General features: G+C 43.1%; 1 protein-coding gene across 1 annotated transcript in view; it reads left to right on the forward strand.

The window, feature by feature from the left end:
- LOC311136904 (peroxisome proliferator-activated receptor gamma coactivator-related protein 1-like) overlaps positions 1 to 10362 on the forward strand; it is a 55037-nt gene extending 44675 nt beyond the window's left edge. Inside the window, exons 9-14 of the mRNA XM_084171218.1 lie at positions 242 to 968; positions 1684 to 1875; positions 3464 to 3542; positions 3926 to 4047; positions 6479 to 6630; positions 8062 to 10362. Of these exons, the coding sequence (XP_084027344.1) occupies positions 242 to 968; positions 1684 to 1875; positions 3464 to 3542; positions 3926 to 4047; positions 6479 to 6630; positions 8062 to 8153 (1364 nt within the window). The 3' untranslated portion in view covers positions 8154 to 10362. The remainder of the gene's footprint in view (positions 1 to 241; positions 969 to 1683; positions 1876 to 3463; positions 3543 to 3925; positions 4048 to 6478; positions 6631 to 8061) is intronic.
- Positions 10363 to 22611: the final 12249 nt, after the last annotated feature.

Below are 22611 nucleotides of genomic sequence, written 5' to 3' on the forward strand. Positions count from 1 at the left end.
CATTGCTAATGCTAATAATACACTGCTAACATACTAAAAACATGGCAGAGGTTTACAGCGCTAACCAAAATCACGCTGACACACAATGGAGTAAATGAAAAGTTGGAACACTTGCCTGTTTCTCTCGATAAAATGCTTGATATCCATTATTGCCTTACGAAATCTACCTTCAAATGGCGGACAGAGGAATTCTGCTTCAGATTGAACAGTAGCTGACTACTCCGTTCCGTTCTCTTCCCAGGTCTGACCCCTCCAGCTACCCCTCCTCACCAGATGTGGAAGCCCCTGGTCCCCGTTGCCCTCCTTGGGAAGAGCCGAGCCACTGAGGCCCCCAAACCATCGCCCTCCAAGGCCATCCAGATCGACGCACGGCCCCTACCCTCCAACAAGTTCCGGAGCAAGCCCCCCAGCCCCGCTATAACTCCCAACCCAGTATCTCTCACCCTGGCCTTCTCAGACCACGACTACTCCCTCCCTGAGAAGGAGCCCATGGCTATTGCAGGAGAGCCAGGCAAGCGCTGGAATGTCAAACAGCAAGCAGCCATCACCATCAAGACCATCGAGCCACTTAGCAGCAACACTACCAGGGCACCCCAGAGGATCCCTTCCCCCTCCCTCCAAACCCTCACAACTGCCCTGGGTACGAAGACCCAGCAGGCCCCACTAGTTCCCCAGCCCCTGGATGTAAGGACTGACAGGACTAGCTCTGTGCTGGAGACCCCTGATGCCTCTCCCACCAGGCTGAAGGACCAGGCTGGTCCCCTGGAGAGGAGTCTCAAGAAAGGGAGGTCTTCCCGGGGCTACAATACTACCTTCTCCCCCAGGCCTAGCCCCAGCCCCAGGGAAGCAAAGCGAGGAAGGAAGAGTAAAAGGAGAATCCACTGTTCCTCCAGCCCTGGCTCTACTGGCTCAGAGTCAGACTCTCACTCCTCTTCTCCGTCTAGATCTCGCTCTCCACCCAGGAAGAGGTGAGATGCTCATCCCCTCTTTATTTCTGTCTTAAAAGCTATTCCCCCCCCCCCCCCCCCCCCTGTCACTGGGCAAGGCGGTGTCCTCTAATGGCACTGAGTCTTATATCTGGCAGGGGGAGAGCGTATGTCCATATTCATCCCAGTCGTCTCTATTCAGTGAGGAAAAAGGCTGGTTCATGCTATGGGCACAGATGTATAATCTCCTGAGTGGCGCAGTGGTCTAAGGCACTGCATCGCAGTGCTAACTGTGCCACTAGAGATCCTGGTTCGAATCCAGGCTCTGTCGCAGCCGGCCGCGACCGGGAGACTCATGGGCGGCGCACAATTGGCCCAGCGTCGTCCAGGGTAGGGGAGGGAATGGCCGGCAGGGATGTAGCTCAGTTGATAGAGCATGGCGTTTGCAACGCCAGGGTTGTGGGTTCGATTCCCACGGGGGGCCAGTATAAAAAAAAATATATATGTATTCACTAACTGTAAGTCGCTCTGGATAAGAGCGTCTGCTAAATGACTAAAATGTAAAATGTAAAAATATGTATAGTATTTGTATCTCAGTTGAGAATAATCTCTGTCCTCCCCCATCTGCTACCAATGTAGCAATCATCAAGGTGATGTCATTGGCTTAAACCAATATGACTAATGGCGATATCCAGTCTGTCCTAATCTGACATCACTGACAGATTCCCTTCTTCCATCCCTTCCCTCTCTCCTCCAGGTACAGGCCTCGTCACTCTGAGAGCAGCTCCAGTGCCTCGTCTTGCTCCTCCCGCTCCTCCTCTCCTTCCCTGGCCCACTTTCCGAGGCGCTGGCGATATTCCTACTCCTCTTCCCGATCAGGATCCTGGAGTAGGTCCCGTTCCCGCTCTCCCCACAGACGGGCGTGGAGCAGAGGCAGCAGACAACGCAGGTAGTTAAAGCACTTTCCTCATAAACATTTTTTCCATGGTATTGGTCAATTCTGACTTTTGAAATTAACCACAAATGCATGCATGCAGTGCAGTCAGATCAGTGCATGTCCTTCTGACTACTTTGGACAGGATAACATCACAGGATAAGTATTCAGACACTTTACTCAGTATTTTGTTGAAGCACCTTTGGCAGCGATTACAGCCTCACGTCTTCTTGGTATGACGCTACAAGCTTGGCACACCTGTATTTGGGGAGTTTCTCCCATTCTTCTCTGCAGATCCTCAAGGTCTGTCAGGTTGGATGGGGAGCGTCACTGCACAGCTATTTTCAGGTCTCTCCAGAGATGTTAGATCTGGGCTCTGGCTGGGCCACTCAAGGACATTCAGAGACTTGTCCCTGAAGCCACTCCTGCGTTGTCTTGGCTGTGTGCTTAGGGTCATCATGTTGGAAGGTGAACCTTTGCCCCAGTCTGAGGTCCTGAATGCTCTGGAGCAGATATACATTAAGGATCTCTCTGTACTTGGCTCTGTTAATCTTTCCCTTGATCCTGACTAGTGTCCCAGTCCCTGCCGCTGAAAAACATTGCCACCACCATGCTTCACCGTAGGGATGGTGCCAGGTATCCTCCAGATGTGAAGCTTGGCATTCAGGCCAATGAGTTCAATCTTGGTTTTGTCAGACTAGAGATTCTTGTTTCTCATGGTCTGAGAGTCCTTTAGGTGCCTTTTGGCAAACTCCAAGCAGGCTGTCATGAAGCCTTTTACTGAGCAGTGGCTTCCGCCTGGCCACTCTACCATAAAGGCCTGATTGGTGGAGTGCTGCAGAGATGGTGGTCCTTCTGGAAGGTTCTCCCATCTCCACAGAGGAACTCTGGAGCTCTGTCAGTGACCATCGGGTTCTTGGTCACCTCCCTGACCAAGGCCCTTCTCCCCTGATTGCTCAGTTTGGCCAGGCGGCCAGCTCTAGGAAGAGTCTTGGTGGTTCCAAACTTCTTCCATTCAAGAATGATTGAGGCCACGGTGTTCTTGGGGACCTTCAATGCTGCAGACATTTTTTAGTACCCTTCCCCAGATCTGTGCCTCGACACAATCCTGTCTTGGAGCTCTACGGACAATTCCTTCGACCTCATGGCTTGGTTTTTGCTCTGACATGCACTGTCAACTGTGGGACCTTATATAGACAGGTGTGTGCCTTTCCAAATCATGTCCAATCAATCAAATTTAGCACAGGTGGACTTCAATCAAGTTGTAGAAATATCTCAAGGATGAGCAATGGAAACAGGATGCACCGGAGCTCAATTTGAGTCTCATAGCAAAGGGTCTGAGTACTTATGTAAATAAGTTATTTCTGTTTTCTATTTGTAATATATTTGCAAAAATTTCTACAGACATGTTTTTGCTTTGTCGTTATGGGGTATTGTGTGTAGATTTGAGATGTTTTATTTAATTAATTTTAGAATAAGGCTGTAAAGTAACAATGTGAAGTGGTCTGAATACTTTCCGAATGCACTGTAATTTAGCTTCATGGATACAGATGTTTTAATGATTTAACATTGACCACGTCTCTTATTCCGTTTCTTCCCACAGCCCCTCTTTCAGATCAGTCTACCGGCCTGAATCTAGAGAAAACATTGAGGTGGTGAAGAGACTCAAAGAGAAAGCTATCGTGAGTACATACTTTTCTATCAAAGTGAAGTTGGCGATTGTGCCTTTTTCAGGGATTTCTGCCGTCTGGGCCAAGTAGTAACCTCTATAAGAGGCGTCTGCTCTTCAGTGATGATGAGTTGGAACAGGACACAGTCTGTCTCTGGGGGTCACTGGGTCAAGGTCACGTTCTGTGTCTCTGGGTTCAGTTCCCCAGAGCAGTGTGTTCTTTTCAGTTGATGACCGATGCATTTGTCTGAGAAGGGCCCCCCTTGAAATAAAGGGGGGGGAGAGTGTATGTTTTATTGAAGCCAATAGTTCCTTGAATGATACTGCGTGTGTTCTTGCGTGTGTGGTGCAGAAAATTGTGTCAGCTTACTAATGCCGTTCTCTCTCTCCCCTTAGGAGGAGCGTAGGGTTGTTTACGTAGGGCGAATCCGAGAGACAATGACTCGTAAAGAGCTGAAGGAACGCTTCTCTCTGTACGGAGAGATTGAGGAGTGCACTCTACATTTTAGAGGCCATGGGTAAGTACTCTCAAACACCGGTCATGTTTTGTTAAAATAACGAGTAATACCTAAAACCTGTTCAGTAGGCACGATATGGAAAACATTTTGAAACCAAAAACGATTGTATTGAAAAGTAAATCTTACCTAGGGCTGTTACCTCCACACCGGCAGTCACGAGTCATGATTCAGTCAAATTCCACGTGACCGTTGAGTCACGGTAATGAGGCTTCTCCAAAACTGCGCTCTAATGCTGCTGTTGGCAATTAGCAGCCTACCAAACTTGCTAACTGCCAGTCGCTAATGGCCTTGTACTTAATATTTATTGTCCCTCTAATCACGCTGACATCAATGCAAATGCAATGGAAAATCAAATCAAACATATTCATGAGAGCCCTGGCATTGAGTTTGAGCGGAATAGGATCACCTGTTGTGTAGCGAGAGCCAGCTCCTCATAGCTGGTTGATGCATGCAATTAAATAAGTGGTCCTATAAGCCCATGTTGTGCAACATTTATATAGGGTATGCAATTGCGTGAGAACAGTTTTGATGGCCTCTATTAAATAGAGGATCCCATTAGCTTTCTATAGGCTAGGCCTACTATATTTATTTCTCAACTTTCCTAATGTTGATAATATTAAGCACAACCAGAGTAGCCTACCTTGCTGGCATGAAAATTAACCGCGGCAAAATGTCCTCCATTCGCTATTCAAGTGCATACGGATGACATGTCTTTGTTTTGCCCCTGTTCCGACAGGTGCATAATGGCCCATTCTAAATCAAATGTAATTTCACACATAATATTGAGTATATGTAAAGATTAAATTGAATAGTCTGATGGGTGAGAATATTATCACTTGTGAATTATGCCCAGTAAGGCAAACTGCTCAATCATTTTTTTAAACGACTTTTTAAAACGAAAGTTGCATCATGTAGCCTAGCCCATAGGCCTATGTTTTGATAAGGTTTGTATCACAACTAAAGTGGCCAAATAACTCTAAGCGTGGCCTGTAGGCCTAGGACCTCTGGAACAGGGTTTGAGAGCCCATAGCTTACAGAGCCCAGGGAAGTGTGTTCTTATAAGTCATTGCGCAATTGCGTGTGAAAAGTGTTTTGACTGCTCACTATTTAAGAGGATCCCAGCTTTCTCGTCCTGCTATATTTATTGCTAAATTCTTAAAATTAAGCACATTAATCCGCTTTACGACCGGTGAAGCCTACTTGGCATATTAAAAACATAACAGCACATATTCGCTATTCGAGTGCAGGCTACAGATGACTTTTTTTGTGGGCCATTCTAAATAAGAAATAATCACACACATATTAGTAGGTTATAAGTAAAGACAAGATTAAATTGAGAATAGTCTGATGGGTGAGAATATTATCAAGTGCTTGTCAAATTGCGAATGAGACTGATGAAGCGTGTGCAGCCTGCACAAGAAACAGAGCAGAGCGCATGCGTTTTTAATGAGACTTTTTTCAAATCATCATTGGTCGCGTCATGCAGCCTTAGAATGTATTAGAAATCAAAACGCATAGCCTAAGGTTTGTATCACAACTAAAGTACCATAGATAATTATAAATTAAGCATATAGGAGATTCTGTTTCAAACACAGAATAGCGGCATGTGCGCACTCCCATGGAAATCATTTGGGGAAAAATATCCTTGTTGTATTCTTCTTACTATAAAATAATGTCACGGGAATTATAAGCAAATCTTGTCAGCTAAATAAACTAGTGTAGCCCACAGCCACATGACATAGCAAGAGTAGAGCCTAACATAAGGACGACTCAGAATATGCTATTCTGTTCTTATAAAATGGGCTACATTTTCTTCATGTTTCTTTAAACCTGCCTAAAATGAAAAATGGATTTATTGTGATGGTGTAGGCTATATTTAATGGTTTTATTGGAGGAAAAAAAATGTATTTGTACCAACGGTCCGCATTAGTGGCTTGTAGGCTATGCGTGGAAGCCTGGATATGCTAAACGTGTTTATGTTAATTAACGGTAAATTACCGTAAGACCAGCAGTTATTTGCATGACGGTTACCGGCTGACGAAATTGAATGTCCGCCACAGCCCTAGTCTTACCACCTCCATCGCTAAACATTTTGTTAGCCGGTAACCTGGTTTTGTGCTTACTGAAAACAACTTGAAGACACATTTTCTTCCCATACCCAGAGCTAACACCTGGGCTTTACATTTACATTTACTACAGCAACAACCAGGCTTGTTTATAAGTGGGGCCCCTTGGCTAAACCACCAGGTGGCTCTTTTAAGAATTCACACCTCAACACCATCTAGTAGTGTTCATGTCACCAAACAGAATAAAACCGACCAACAGGGAGGGACTACCTTTGTATTTTAAAATGTCTTCCATTTTGTGCCATAATGAATCAACCCTCTTGACTCCTGCATGTTTAACATTTGCTATTCAATCTCTGTGACAGGGATAACTATGGATTTGTGACCTACTACGATACGAAGGATGCGTTCACGGCCATCGAGAACGGCGGCAAGCTCCGTAAGCCTGACGAACTCCCCTTTGACCTCTGCTTTGGAGGAAGGAGACAGTTCTGCAAGACGAGCTACGCTGATCTAGGTAAGACAGGGTTTATGGAAATAATTTGTATAAATAATGAATGCCATTTTTTGGTTGTCAACACTGGTACTAGTTGTCAGTATTAAGATACAATTATCATATTTTTATATTATTGGACTGTCAACTTTCTTGGTATACTTCTACATCTGATTGCAGTGATGCAAGGATAGCTAGCAATGGTTCCCTAAAAAATCCCGCAGGTGATGCTAATTAGGGTTGGACAGTATCCAGATTTCCATACTTACCGTTCCTGTACCATACCAGGGTATACGGTATTACTGGCAGTGCAAACAAGGGCCGCTACTTATTTAGCAAAAAATGCTAACTAAGTACTAGCGAATTCCCATAGCGGATGCTAGCTAAATGCGAACAAACTAGTTGCAAGGACAGACCACCAAGCTCAAAGTTGTATAACTATCTCAAAAGGGTACTCACACTTTGATTCTCTACTCTAACCAAGAAGCTTGATCTTGCAAGCTATAGGTGGCTAGCTAGCACGTTAGCAAACCAAATGCATAGCTGGAGCTCTGGGCCTGGTTTCCCAAAAGCTTTTTAAGACTAAGTTCGTTAGAACCTTTGTAGGAGCATGCTTAATCTCTGAGCTGTTTCCCAAAACCATCATTTATAAAGTTGCACTTAAACTTATTTACCAGCTACCTCAGACCACTCATAGAACAGCTAAGTGCGTCAATAGATCAGTTTTTTTCATAACTTTTCTACACATCTCCGCTAAAAATATAATCAAGATGTTTATCTGTCTCTTTTACCGCTGATAACTTCACAATGAAGTTGACTACAAATACGAAGTTGCCAATGTCTTTGCAGTTGTTACAAACAAGGAGGGATGGGGGTTTGAAATAATTTCACTATTTGAATAGTATCATTCATTTTTGTCATATCCGGATATTCGAAATGCAGTGCATTCAAAAAGTATTCAAACCACTTGACTTTTTCCATATTTTGTTGGTACAGCCTAAATTTAATATAGATTCAATTTAGATTTTGTGTCACTGGCCAACACACAATACCCCATAAAGTCAAAGTGGAATTATGTTTTTAGACATTTTTACAAGTTAAATTAAAGCTGAAATATCTTGAGTCAAGTATTCAACCCCTTTGTTATGGCAAGCCTAAATAAGTTCAGGAGTAAAAATGTGCTTAAGTTTTATGGACTCACTGTGTGCAATAATAGTGTTTAACATGATTTTGGAATGATTACTCTATACCCCACACATACAATTATCTGTAAAGTCTCTCAGTCGAGCAGTGAATTTCAAACACAGATTGATCCACAAAGACCAGGGAGGTTTTCCAATAAAACAGACATTGAATATCCATTTGAGCATAGAAATTCATAGTGGGTATTTCAAAATACCCCGGTATACAGTATACCGCCTAATACTAATGTTCTTTCTCTTTTCCCTCCTCCAGATTCTAACCGCGAGTATGACCCATCGCCCGTGACTGGCAAGTTTGATGCCCTTGACTTTGACACTTTACTGAAGCAGGCCCAGAAGAGGTAACAGAGGTCAGCCCACTGGGGGCACCATGCTAAGACTAACCTCAGAGCCGTCGGCAGGCTCCTCCCACCTTCATCGTTGGCTTCGCCTTGACCGAGGGGTGGATCACAACGAACGGTCCATACGTTAGCCAGCTAACATTTTTAATAAACATGCAGATATAGATATTTTCTGGTTCATAGAAAAGCTACAGTTTTAAAGCTGCAATCAGAAAAACTATGAAGTAATAGAACCTTACATTTTGGGTTAAGGCATTGTACGAAGCTAATAAGGCATAGTTATATTCAAGAGTCAAATGTAATCGATGTCATTGATTGAAGCAATATCATATCTGAATCATTAATCAAACTGTTGAATTGAGGAAGTCTGCCGTTTTTAATATGGGTTGTTTAAGTGTGAAATAATGTATGCCATGTTCATTTCAAGCCTGTATCTTAATGAACTCTGAAATTTTATTTCTGAATGTTTCCACATGTTAGCTGGCTAACACATTTTCCTGCTTTGTGATATACAGTGCATTCGGACACCTTGACTTTTTCCACATTTTGTTACATTACAGCCTTATTCTAAAAGTGATTCGATTTGTTTTTTCCCCTCAATCTACACACACTACCCCATAATCACAAAGCAAAAACAGGTTTTTGAAAATTCTGAAAATGTATTAAAAATTAAAAAACGGATCACCTTTACATAAGTATTCAGACCCTTTACTCAGTACTTTGTTGAAGCCCATTGGCAGCGATTACAGCCTCGAGTCTTCTTGGGTATGACTCTACAAGCTTGGCACACCTTTATTTGGGGAGTTTCTCCCATTCTTCTCTGCAGATCCGGACTCTGGCTGGACATTCAGAGACTTGTCCCGAAGCCACTCCTCCGTTGTCTTGGCTGTGTGCTTAGGGTCGTTGTCCTGTTGCAAGGTGAACCTTCGCCCCGGTCCTGAGCAGGTTTTCATCAAGGATCTCGCTGTACTTTGCTCCGTTCATCTTTCCCTCAATCCTGACTAGTCTCCCAGTACCTACCACTGAAAGACATCCCCACAGCATGATGCTGCCACCACCATGGTTCCCCGAAGGGATTGTGCCAGGTTTCCTCCAAACGTGAAGCTTGGCTTTCAGGCCAAAGAGTTCAATCTTGGTTTCATCAGGCCAAAGAATCTTGTTTCTCATGGTCTGAGAGTCCTTTAGGTGCCTTTTTGCAAAAGCCAAGTGGGCTGTCGTGCCTTTTACTAAGGAGTGGCTTCCGTCTGGCCACTCTACCATAAAGGCCTGATTGGTGAAGTGCTGCAGAGATGGTTGTCCATCTGGAAGGTTCTCCTATCTCCACAGAGGAACTCTGTCAGAGTGACCATCGGGTTCTTGGTCACCTCCCTGACCAACCCCTTCTCCCCCGATTGCTCAGTTTGGCCAGGTGGCCAGCTCTAGGAAGAGTCTTGGTGGTTCCAAACTTCTTCCATTTAAGAATGATGGAGGCCACTGTGTTCTTGGGGACCTTCAATGCTGCAGAAATGTTTTGGTACCCTTTTCCAGATCTGTGCCTCAACACAATCCTGTCTCTGAGCTCTACAGACAATTCCTTCGACCTCATGGCTTGGTTTTTGCTCTGACATGCACTGTCAACTGTGGGACCTTTATATAGATAGGTGTGTGCCTTTCCAAATCATGTCCAATCAATTGGATTTACCACAGGTGGACTCCAATCAAGTTGTAGAAACAGGATGCACTTGAGCTCAATTTGAGTCTCATAGCAAAGGGTCTGAAGACTTATGTAAATAAGGTATCAGTTATTTATTTATACATTTGCTTTGTCATTATTGGGTATTGTGTGTCGATTTGATGATGGTTAACATTTTAATCCATTTTTAGAATAAGACTAACGTAACAATGTGGAAAAAGTAAAGGGTTCTGAATACTTTCAGAATGCGCTGTAGCTACCCATCTTTATTTTAGTTTTGTTTTTGTTTCTGCAAGCTTACACCTTCTATTGAAGTGAAGATTTGTATGAAAAGATTAAAAGCAACAAAAAAATGTAAAGGAAATGAGAAATTATGATTTAATAGCAAACTTATTTAAATGTATAATTGGATTTACCACAATGTATGTTTAAAAAATGGAAAAGACGTTGAAGTGAATATTCCCTGATATCTGGGAGACGGTGGAACTACATTGCTGAAATGTACTGCAAACCTAAATAAACCTTATACTCAAAACATTAACCAGTTTATCACTGACTGACGAGACCTGTGAATCAGTGGAGGGTCCTCAGAGGTAGGGGAGGACCATCCTCAGTGAATTTCATAAAAATATTAAAACATTTATCCTTTTTAGATAACTATACTAAATATATTCACGACACAATAATTGATTTAAAATGCTGTTTTTCAATAAATGCCTACAGTAGCCTCAACAGCACTCAGGAGGGTAGCGCCATGGTGGAGCCGGAGGACAGGTACGTTGACTTAAATACAAAACATAGGAGGCTCATGGATCTCACCCCCTTCCATAGACTAACACAGTAATTATAACTTCCGGAGGACATCCTCCAACCTATCAGAGGTTTTGCAGCATGATCTGACATGTCCACCCAATCAAAGGATCAGAGAATGGATCTATACTGAACAAAAATATAAATGCAACAATTTCAGAAGATATTAGAGTTACAGTTCATATAAGGAAATCAGGCAATTGAAATCAATTCATTAGGCCCTAATCTATGAATTTCACATGACTGGGAATACAGATATGAATCTGTTGGTCACAGATACCGTGAAATAAATAAATAGGGGCGTGGATCAGAAAACCAGTCAGTATCTGGTGTAACCACCATTTGCATAGAGTTGATCTGGCTGCCGATTGTTGTCCCACTCCTCTTCAATGGCTTTGCGAAGTGGCTGGATATTGGTGGGAACTGGAACACTGTCATACACGTCGATCCAGAGCATCCCAAACGTGCTCAACGGGTGATGTTTGGTGAGTATGCAGGCCATGGAAGAACTGGGACATTTTTTTAGCTTCCAGGAATTGTGTACAGATCCTTGCGACAAGGGGCCGTGCATTATCATGCTGAAATACGAGTTGGGCCTCAGGATCTCATCACGGTATCTCCTGTTGAATGTTCTGATACAGAGCAGAATTCTTGGTTCCTTAAATTAGGGCATGTCATCCAGGTCCTGAGGCAGCAAAGCGTCCCCAAACCATCACACTACCACCACCATGCTTGACCGTTGGTATGAGGTTCTTACTGTGGAATGCAGTGTTTGGTTTTCGGCAGGCATAATGGGACCCATGTCATCCAAGAAGTTTACTCAAGTTTGCCAAAAAGCACCTGGATGATCATCAAGATTCTTGGAAGAATGTTCTATGGACAGATGATTCAAAAGTATACCTTTTTGGATGACATAGATCCCGAGTGGCACAGTGGTCTAAGGCACTGCATTGCAGTGCTAGCTGTGCTACTAGAGATCCTGGTTCGAATCCAGGCTCTGTCGTAGCCGGCCGCGACCGGGAGACCCATGGGGCGGCACACAATTGGCCCAGCATCGTCCAGGGTAGGGGAGGGAATGGCCAGCAGGGATGTAGCTCAGTTGGTAGAGCATGGCGTTTGCAACGCCAGGGTTGTTGGTTCGATTCCCACGGGTAGCCAGTATGAAAAAATATAAAAAATAATGTATTCACTCACTAACTGTAAGTCGCTCTGGATAAGAGCGTCTGCTAAATTACTAAAATGTAAAATGACATGGGTCCCATTATGAATCTACATGGAGAGCTAGGCAGTTCAAGCCCCCTTTGGTGCTGCCATAGATTTACGTTAGAAGTGCCCATTCAAGAAGGCTCAAGGTCATTGGCCACAGATAAAATGATGTTATATCTACCGTAGCTGTAATTAGACTGATCATGTCAACATCATACTTTCAAAAGCTTAGCTAGCAAGCTAGACAAGTAGTCCTCATCATGAATCATGTCGACAATCTACTGGCAAATTCTTTTCAATCCTTGTCATATGAAGAGAAATTATAGATAGAACGTATCGGTGCTCATCGGCCATTAGACATAAACATTACACAACAAGTTGGGAAATCGCAAATTCAACAATGAGTGGTTTGGAAGGAATCAGTGACTAACTACTATTTTGCTTCCCCTGCCTGCTATTCGGTAGAAAGGGTGTGTGGTCTGGTTTAAGGATTTAAAACATCTGTCTAAAAGGTTCTCTTTTCCAAGCTTAAAAGGATAAACATTCACACGCAACACAATGGGCCAGAAAAGGTCAAATACAGTGGGGAAAAAAGTATTTAGTCAGCCACCAATTGTGCAAGTTCTCCCACTTAAAAAGATGAGAGAGGCCTGCAATTTTCATCATAGGTACACGTCAACTATGACAGACAAAATGAGAAAAAAAAATCCAGAAAATCACATTGTAGGATTTTTTATGAATTTATTTGCAAATTATTACATTTACGTCATTTAGCAGACGCTCTTATCCAGAGCGACTTGCAAATTGGTGCATTCACCCTATAGCTAGTGGGATAACCACTTTACAATGTTTTTTTTTTCTGTTTTTTTCTAGGGGGGGGGCGGGGGGTAGAAGGATTACTTTATCCTATCCCAGGTATTCCTTAAAGAGGTGGGGTTTCAAATGTCTCCGGAAGGTGGTGAGTGACTCCGCTGTCCTGGCGTCGTGAGGGAGCTTGTTCCACCATTGGGGTGCCAGAGCAGCGAACAGTTTTGACTGGGCTGAGCGGGAACTATGCTTCCGCAGAGGAAGGGGAGCCAGCAGGCCAGAGGTGGATGAACGCAATGCCCTCGTTTGGGTGTAGGGACTGATCAGAGCCTGAAGGTACAGAGGTGCCGTTCCCCTCACAGCTCCATAGGCAAGCACCATGGTCTTGTAACAGATGCGAGCTTCAACTGGAAGCCAGTGGAGTGTGCGGAGGAGCGGGGTGACGTGAGAGAACTTGGGAAGGTTGAACACCAGACGGGCTGCGGCATTCTGGATGAGTTGTAGGGGTTTAATGGCACAGGCAGGGAGCCCAGCCAACAGCGAGTTGCAGTAATCCAGACGGGAGATGACAAGTGCCTGGATTAGGACCTGTGCGGCTTCCTGTGTAAGGCAGGGTCGTACTCTCCGAATGTTGTAGAGCATGAACCTGCAGGATCGGGTCACCGCCTTGATGTTAGCGGAGAACGACAGGGTGTTGTCCAGGGTCACGCCAAGGCTCTTCGCACTCTGGGAGGAGGACACAACGGAGTTGTCAACCGTGATGGCGAGATCATGGAACGGGCAGTCCTTCCCCGGGAGGAAGAGCAGCTCCGTCTTGCCAAGGTTCAGCTTGAGGTGGTGATCCGTCATCCATACTGATATGTCTGCCAGACATGCAGAGATGCGATTCGCCACCTGGTTATCAGAAGGGTGGAAAATAAGTATTTGGTCAATAACAAAAGTTTCTCAATACTTTGTTATATACCCTTTGTTGGCAATGACACAGGTCAAACGTTTTCTGTAAGTCTTCACAAGGTTTTCACACACTGTTGCTGGTATTTTGGCCCATTCCTCACATTTTACATTTTACATTTTAGTCATTTAGCAGACGCTCTTATCCAGAGCGACTTACAGTTAGTGAGTGCATACATTTTTTTTTTTTTTTTCATACTGGCCCCCCATGGGCATCGAACCCACAACCCTTGCGTTGCAAACGCCATGCTCTACAAACTGATCTACATCCCTGCCGGCCATTCCCTCCCCTACCCTGGACGACGCTGGGCCAATTGTGCACCGCCCCATGGGAAAAGGTTTGTTGACATGTGGCTTGATTTATATCATATTATGCAGTAAATGTGCGGTGATTGGTTGAAATCGTGAGCCTTCTTTTTGTAGTGCGGTGATGGGTCACAATGTTTTTAGTTTTATGCAGAAATAGTGCAGTGATTGGTCAAATTTGCAAGCCCTCGCATAATATGCAGGCAATTGTTGATTTTGCTAAAATTAATGTGATCGCAGAATCCTGGAGGGACTGACTATACCCAAGAAAAAATGAAAGAGTTTGCACCACTCAACACTGGGACTGACCTGGAGGGACAGGAGTCTCTCAACTGTTTGGTGATAACAGACTCCTGGTAGCAGAGGTCCGTAAAGGACTCCATGATTGAGTGGGCATCCTCCATGCAGATCTCCTCTAGAGCAGTGATGTTTTGGTGCTGTCGCTGGGCAACACAGACTTTCAACTCCCTCCAAAGATTTTCTATGGGGTTGAGATCTGGAGACTGGCTAGGCCACTCCAGGACCTTGAAATGCTTCTTACGAAGCCACTCCTTCGTTGCCCGGGCGGTGTGTTTGGGATCATTGTCATGCTGAAAGACCCAGCCACGTTTCATCTTCAATGCCCTTGCTGATGGAAGGAGGTTTTCACTCAAAATCTCACGATACATGGCCCCATTCATTCTTTCCTTTACACCAGGGTTGTCAAACGTACGGCCCACGGGCCGGATCAGGCCCGCAAATGGGTTTAATCCGGCCCGCGAGATGATTTAAAAAAAAAAAATAGAAAAAAAAAAAGACATTTGTAAAGTATAAAAATGCGCTGCAATTTTTCAATAAAATAAACTGCTGTTCCAATTGTGTCCACTGGATGGCGCAATAGCAATTGTGTTAAGCAAGCAAACTGTTTATACCGGGGCAGAGCAAGTAGGTCAAGCACGTGCAGCCAATGAGCTACTTTGTTTTGCCCGCGATATTTATTACAGCCTCTACTTTTAACATTATGTGCTTTGGCACCCTCATTGCCCCTGTCAAAAAAGAGAAAAGTGGACGCAGAGTGTTCCAAGAAAAATGGTCATCCTATTTAATCACGGAATTGAATGGGAAAGCTGTATGTTTGGTGTGTTCAGAGCATGTTGCAGTGCTGAAAGAATATAACCTTCGTCGCCACTATGTGAGTCTTCATGCCGACAAATATGACAACTTTCAAGGACAGCGGAGATGAGAGAAGGTGAATGAACTGTTGGCGGGTCTGAAGAAACAGCAGTCTGTGTTTACTCACAGCCGAGACATCAGTGACGCTGCAGTGAAAGCTAGCTACCTCATTGCTAATGAAATCGCAGTGACTTCAAAACCATTTAGTGAGGGTGAATTTGTAAAAACATGCATGATGAAGGCAGCGGAGATTGTGTGCCCTGAAAAGCGGCAGGCTTTTGCAAATATCAGCCTGACAAGAAACACAGTTGCAGACAGGATTTCCGATCTTTCAGTGGATTTGGACAGCCAGTTGAAGCAAAAAGTAAAGTCATTTATTGCGTTTTCGGTTGCAATTGATGAAAGCACGGACATTACAGATGTTGCACAACTGGCCATTTTTTCATCCGCGGAGTTGATGACACATTGACCGTCACCGAGGAGTTCGTGGAGTTGGTGCCGATGACAGATACAACGACAGCAGCTGATATTTTTACCGCACTCGTCGGCGCGCTGGACAGGGTCGGAGTGGACTGGTCCCGCGCTGTCAGCCTGGCTACAGATGGTGCGCCCTCAATGATCGGGAAAAAAGCAGGCGTTGTGACAAAGTTCAGAGAGAAAGTGCAATCTGCAAATGGAGGACGTGATTTTTTGACTTTTCACTGTATTTTGCACCAGGAGGCTTTGTGTTGCAAGTCATTAAAGATGGATAACGTCATGAAGGTGGTCATCCAAACTGTTAATTTCATCCGATCCAGAAGCCTGAATCACTGTCAGTTTGACAGCCTTCTCAGAGAGAAAGACCACATCTATGGCCTGCCATACCACACTGAGGTAAGATGGTTAAGCCGAGGTGCTGTGCTGAGGCGTTTCTTTGATTTACGAGAAGAAATTGAACAGTTCATGGAAGAAAAGGGCAAACCAGTGTTAGAATTTCATTCCGCAGAATGGATGCCGGACCTTGCATTTATGGTGGATGTTACAGAGCACCTGAATAACTTGAACAAACAGCTGCAAGGGCGCAACAAAGTTGTCACGCAGTATTATGACAGCATACGTTCTTTCAAGTTGAAGCTGTCATTGTGGGAGACGCAACTTGCCGGTGGTGATGCAGTTCACTTCCCCTGTCTGAAAAATGTGTGCGCGACCCAACATGTGGCAGACATGAAGCGGTTCAAAGATAAAATAACGGGACTGTTACGGGAGTTTGAGCAACGCTTTCAGATTTATGTTTATATGTTTTTATGTTGATGTGCTATTGTTTTTAATTGATTTTATTTTATTTGTATATTTAACCTATTCTTGACTCTGTGGTTCTTGCACTTGTTTGGGGAACAGGATTTCATTATTTTTATCTACATTTCTGCCTGAGAAATGACACCCTGATATAGTTCTGTGATCTGTGATATACTTCTGTGAATCACTGAGGCATTGTGTGTTTGTGTGTTCTTTGTCCTCAGAACTTTCAAATAACTTGAGGTGTTTTATGATTAATAGTGATGTTGTGCTTTTGGACACTGTCCTCAGGCTCCAGCTTTATGTTTATATGTTTTTATGTTGATGTGCTATTGTTTTTAATTGTTTTTATTTTATTTGTATATTTAACCTATTCTTGACTCTGTGGTTCTTGCACTTGTTTGGGGAACAGGATTTCATTATTTTTATCTACATTTCTGCCTGAGAAATGACACCCTGATATAGTTCTGTGATCTGTGATATACTTCTGTGAATCACTGAGGCATTGTGTGTTTGTGTGTTCTTTGTCCTCAGAACTTTCAAATAACTTGAGGTGTTTTATGATTAATAGTGATGTTGTGCTTTTGGACACTGTCCTCAGGCTCCAGCTTTATGTTTATATGTTTTTATGTTGATGTGCTATTGTTTTTAATTGTTTTTATTTTATTTGTATATTTAACCTATTCTTGACTCTGTGGTTCTTGCACTTGTTTGGGGAACAGGATTTCATTATTTGTATCTACATTTCTGCCTGAGAAATGACACCCTGATATTGTTTTGTGATCTGTGAAACAGTTCTGTTAATCACTGAGGCATTGTGTGTTTGTGTGTTCTTTTTCTTTAGAATTTTCAAATAAACTTGACGTGTTTTATGATTAATAGTGATGTTGTGCTTGTACTATTTTGGACACACTGTCCTCAGTTCCAGCTTTATGTTGTATGTTGATCGTATTAAAACAAAGAAAACAATCTGAAGTTGTTGTTTTTAAGTTATATATACCATGATTTTTCCGGTCCGGCCCACTTGGGAATAGATATTCCTCCATGTGGCCCCTGAGCTAAAATGAGTTTGACACCCCTGCTTTACACGGATCAGTCATCCTGGTCCCTTTGCAGAAAAACTGCCCCAAAGCATGATGTTTCCACCCCCATGCTTCACAGTAGGTATGGTGTTCTTTGGATGCAACTCAGCATTCTTTGTCCTCCAAACACGACGAGTTGAGTTTTTACCAAAAAGTTCTATTTTGGTTTCATCTGACCATATGACATTCTCCCAATCCTCTTCTGGATCATCCAAATGCACTCTAGCAAACTTCAGACGGGCCTGGACATGTACTGGCTTAAGCAGGGGGACACGTCTGGCACTGCAGGATTTGAGTCCCTGGTGGCGTAGTGTGTTACTGATGGTAGGCTTTGTTACTTTGGTCCCAGCTCTCTGCAGGTCATTCACTAGGTCCCCCCGTGTGGTTCTGGGATTTTTGCTCATCGTTCTTGTGATCATTTTGACCCCACGGGGTGAGATCTTGCGTGGAGCCCCAGATCGAGGGAGATTATCAGTGGTCTTGTATGTCTTCCATTTCCTAATAATTGCTCCCACAGTTGATTTCTTCAAACCAAGCTGCTTACCTATTGCAGATTCAGTCTTCCCAGCCTGGTGCAGGTCTACAATTTTGTTTCCTTTGACAGCTCTTTGGTCTTGGCCATAGTGGAGTTTGGAGTGTGACTGTTTGAGGTTGTGGACAGGTGTCTTTTATACTGATAACAAGTTCAAACAGGTGCCATTAATACAGGTAACGAGTGGAGGACAGAGGAGCCTCTTAAAGAAGAAGTTACAGGTCTGTGAGAGCCAGAAATCTTGCTTGTTTGTAGGTGACCAAATACTTATTTTCCACCATAATTTGCAAATAAATTCATTAAAAATCCTACAATGTGATTTTCTGGATTTTCTTTTCTCAATTTGTCTGTCATAGTTGACGTGTACCTATGATAAAAATTACAGGCCTCTCTCATCTTTTTAAGTGGGAGAACTTGCACAATTGGTGGCTGACTAAATACTTTTTTTCCCCACTGTACATTGGCCATGCTGTCAATCCAGCATGACTTCTGCCGCGTTCAAAACAACTGGAAACTCGGAACTGGGAAATCTCAGACTTCAGTGAGTTCAAGACAACTGGGAACTTGGATAAAAACGAGCTCCGACTGGGAAAATACGTTTTGAACGGTCATCGAACACAGAATTCCAAGTCGGGAACTCGGGCCTCTTTCCAGAGCTCCGACCTGAAGATCACTGACGTCATGATTCAACCTTGTTTTTTCAGAGTTCCTAGTTGTCTTGAAAGCACCATAAATCCACTGAATGTCACATTGATGACAAAGTTTGATGAAAAAATTTGCCCACGAGAAGGACCGCCACGCCACCTTCCTGTTCAAGTGAGCACAGCACAACAACGGTGAGTCCAAAAATGTATGTATTGTATGCTGCTGCTTAAATTATGTAATATGCCAGGGAGATAGCATTACTTTCTTAGCTACAGTATTCATTCAAGTGTATGTTGTGTAGTAAGCTGTTAGTAGCTTGTAGTAGTAGTGTCTCACCCTAATAATGAGGTTATTTTCCCCCTCAAAACTTAGCCTACTGTTCTGACTTGGAGGTGCACATGTAGCCTATAGCCTGTTTTAGAGAAATGTAATCATAGAATATTGTAAGAGCTTTCTTTGTCTGCTTATATGCCCCCTTTATTTATCCTACGGTTCTGACTTGGTGTACAGGGAGAATACTGTAAGAATGGCCCATGTTCTGAATTCTGTCGCTGTACATTTCAAAAGTGCTGAACAAATAGTTATATTGACTACGTCCATCTTAACTCGCTCATTCATGTCTTAATCAAAATTACGGATTGCCTCTTATCATTCCCTTATGCCAGGGGTGTCAAACTCATTTTAGCTCAGGGACCACATGGAGGAAAATCTATTCCCAAGTGGGCCGGACCGGAAAAATCATGGTATATATAACTTAAAAACAACAACTTCAGATTGTTTTCTTTGTTTTAATACGATCAACATACAACATAAAGCTGGAGCCTGAGGACAGTGTGTCCAAAATAGTACAAGCACAACATCACTATTAATCATAAAACACGTCAAGTTTATTTGAAAATTCTAAAGAAAAAGAACACACAAACAGACAATGCCTCAGTGATTAACAGAACTGTTTCACAGATCACAAAACTATATCAGGGTGTCATTTCTCAGGCAGAAATGTAGATACAAATAATGAAATCCTGTTCCCCAAACAAGTGCAAGAACCACAGAGTCAAGAATAGGTTAAATATAAAAATAAAATAAAATCAATTAAAAACAATAGCACATCAACATAAAAACATATAAACATAAATCTGAAAGTGTTGCTCAAACTCCCGTAACAGTCCCGTTATTTTATCTTTGAACCGCTTCATGTATGCCACATGTTGGGTCGCGCACACATTTTTCAGACAGGGGAAGTGAGCTGCATCACCACCGGCAAGTTGCGTCTCCCACAATGACAGCTTCAACTTGAAAGAACGTATGCTGTCATAATACTGCGTGACAACTTTGTTGCGCCCTTGCAGCTGTTTGTTCAAGTTATTCAGGTGCTCTGTAACATCCACCATAAATGCAAGGTCCGGCATCCATTCTGCGGAATGAAATTCTAACACTGGTTTGCCCTTTTCTTCCATGAACTGTTCAATTTCTTCTCGTAAATCAAAGAAACGCCTCAGCACAGCACCTCGGCTTAACCATCTTACCTCAGTGTGGTATGGCAGGCCATAGATGTGGTCTTTCTCTCTGAGAAGGCTGTCAAACTGACGGTGATTCAGGCTTCTGGATCGGATGAAATTAACAGTTTGGATGACCACCTTCATGACGTTATCCATCTTTAATGACTTGCAACACAAAGCCTCCTGGTGCAAAATACAGTGAAAAGTCAAAAAATCACGTCCTCCATTTGCAGATTGCACTTTCTCTCTGAACTTTGTAACAACGCCTGCTTTTTTCCCGATCATTGAGGGCGCACCATCTGTAGCCAGGCTGACAGCGCGGGACCAGTCCACTCCGACCCTGTCCAGCGCGCCGACGAGTGCGGTAAAAATATCAGCTGCTGTCGTTGTATCTGTCATCGGCACCAACTCCACGAACTCCTCGGTGACGGTCAATGTGTCATCAACTCCGCGGATGAAAAAATGGCCAGTTGTGCAACATCTGTAATGTCCGTGCTTTCATCAATTGCAACCGAAAACGCAATAAATGACTTTACTTTTTGCTTCAACTGGCTGTCCAAATCCACTGAAAGATCGGAAATCCTGTCTGCAACTGTGTTTCTTGTCAGGCTGATATTTGCAAAAGCCTGCCGCTTTTCAGGGCACACAATCTCCGCTGCCTTCATCATGCATGTTTTTACAAATTCACCCTCACTAAATGGTTTTGAAGTCACTGCGATTTCATTAGCAATGAGGTAGCTAGCTTTCACTGCAGCGTCACTGATGTCTCGGCTGTGAGTAAACACAGACTGCTGTTTCTTCAGACCCGCCAACAGTTCATTCACCTTCTCTCATCTCCGCTGTCCTTGAAAGTTGTCATATTTGTCGGCATGAAGACTCACATAGTGGCGACGAAGGTTATATTCTTTCAGCACTGCAACATGCTCTGAACACACCAAACATACAGCTTTCCCATTCAATTCCGTGATTAAATAGGATGACCATTTTTCTTGGAACATTCTGCACTCTGCGTCCACTTTTCTCTTTTTTGACAGGGGCAATGAGGGTGCCAAAGCACATAATGTTAAAAGTAGAGGCCGTAATAAATATCGCGGGCAAAACAAAGTAGCTCATTGGCTGCACGTGCTTGACCTACTTGCTCTGCCCCGGTATAAACAGTTTGCTTGCTTAACACAATTGCTATTGCGCCATCCAGTGGACGCAATTGGAACAGCAGTTTATTTTATTGAAAAATTGCAGCGCATTTTTATACTTTACAAATTTCTTTTTTTCTTTTTTTTCTTTTTTTTTTTTAAAAATCATCTCGCGGGCCGGATTAAACCCGTTTGCGGGCCTGATCCGGCCCGCGGGCCGTACGTTTGACACCCCTGCCTTATGCCATAGTTTGTACATCTCAATCAGGAAGTATTTAGACCCCTTCACTTTTTCCACATATTGTTAGGTTATAGCCTTATTCTAAAATGGATTAATTAGTTTTTTTTTCTCATCAATCTACACACAATACCCCATAACCACAAAGCTGGTACATTAGGAGAGGAGTTGGATCTTAAAAGCCCTAAAAAGGCATAGCGCCTCGAGTACAAAGATGTACTTTGCTTAATTATTGTGTGTGTTTTCTGTTATGTCTGCGAAGTCCACATGCCCACACACTCTATATATGTAATGTATACACTAACCATGTACAGTGACTTCAGAGGGTATTCACACCCCTTGACTTTATCCACATTTTGTTTTGTTAAAGCCTGAATTTAAAATTGATTCAATTGAGATGTGTCACTGGCCTACACACAATACCCCATAATGTCAAAATGGAATTATGCTTTTAGACATTTAAAAAAATTCATTAAGAATGAAAAGCTGAAATGTCTTGAGTCAATAAGTATTTAACCCCTTTGTTATGGCAAGCCTAAATAAGTTCAGGAGTAAAAATGTGCTTAACAAGTCACATAATAAGTAGTGTTTAACATGATTTTTGTATGACTACTTCATCTCTGTATCCCACTCGTACAATTATCTGTAAGGTCCGTCAGTCGAGCAGTGAATTTCAAACACAGATTCAACCACAACGACCAGGGAGATTTTCCAATGCCTCGCAAAGAAGGACAACTATTGGTAGATGGGTAAAAAAAATTTTTTTTAAACAGACAGGCATGGTGAGATTATTAACTACACTTTGTCAATGCCAGTCAATGCAAAGATAAAAGAGTCCTTCCTAACTCAGTTGACGGAGAGGAAGGAAACTGCTCAGGGATTTCACCATGAAGCCAATGGTGACTTTAAAACAGTTACAGAGTTTAATCGCTGAGAAAACTGAGGATGTATTAACAACATTGTAGTTACTCCACAATACTAACCTAAATGACAGAGTGAAAAGAAGGAAGCCTTTACAGAATCAAAATATTCCAAAACATGCATCCTATTTGCAATAAGGCACTAAAGTAAAACTGCAAAAAATGTGGCAAAAAAAATAACTTTGTCCTGAATACAAAGCGTTATGTTTGGGGCAAGTCCAACACAACACTGAC

Source organism: Coregonus lavaretus (assembly GCF_964263955.1).
Source record: "Coregonus lavaretus genome assembly, chromosome: 1".
NCBI classification, from domain to species: Eukaryota; Metazoa; Chordata; class Actinopteri; order Salmoniformes; family Salmonidae; genus Coregonus; species Coregonus lavaretus.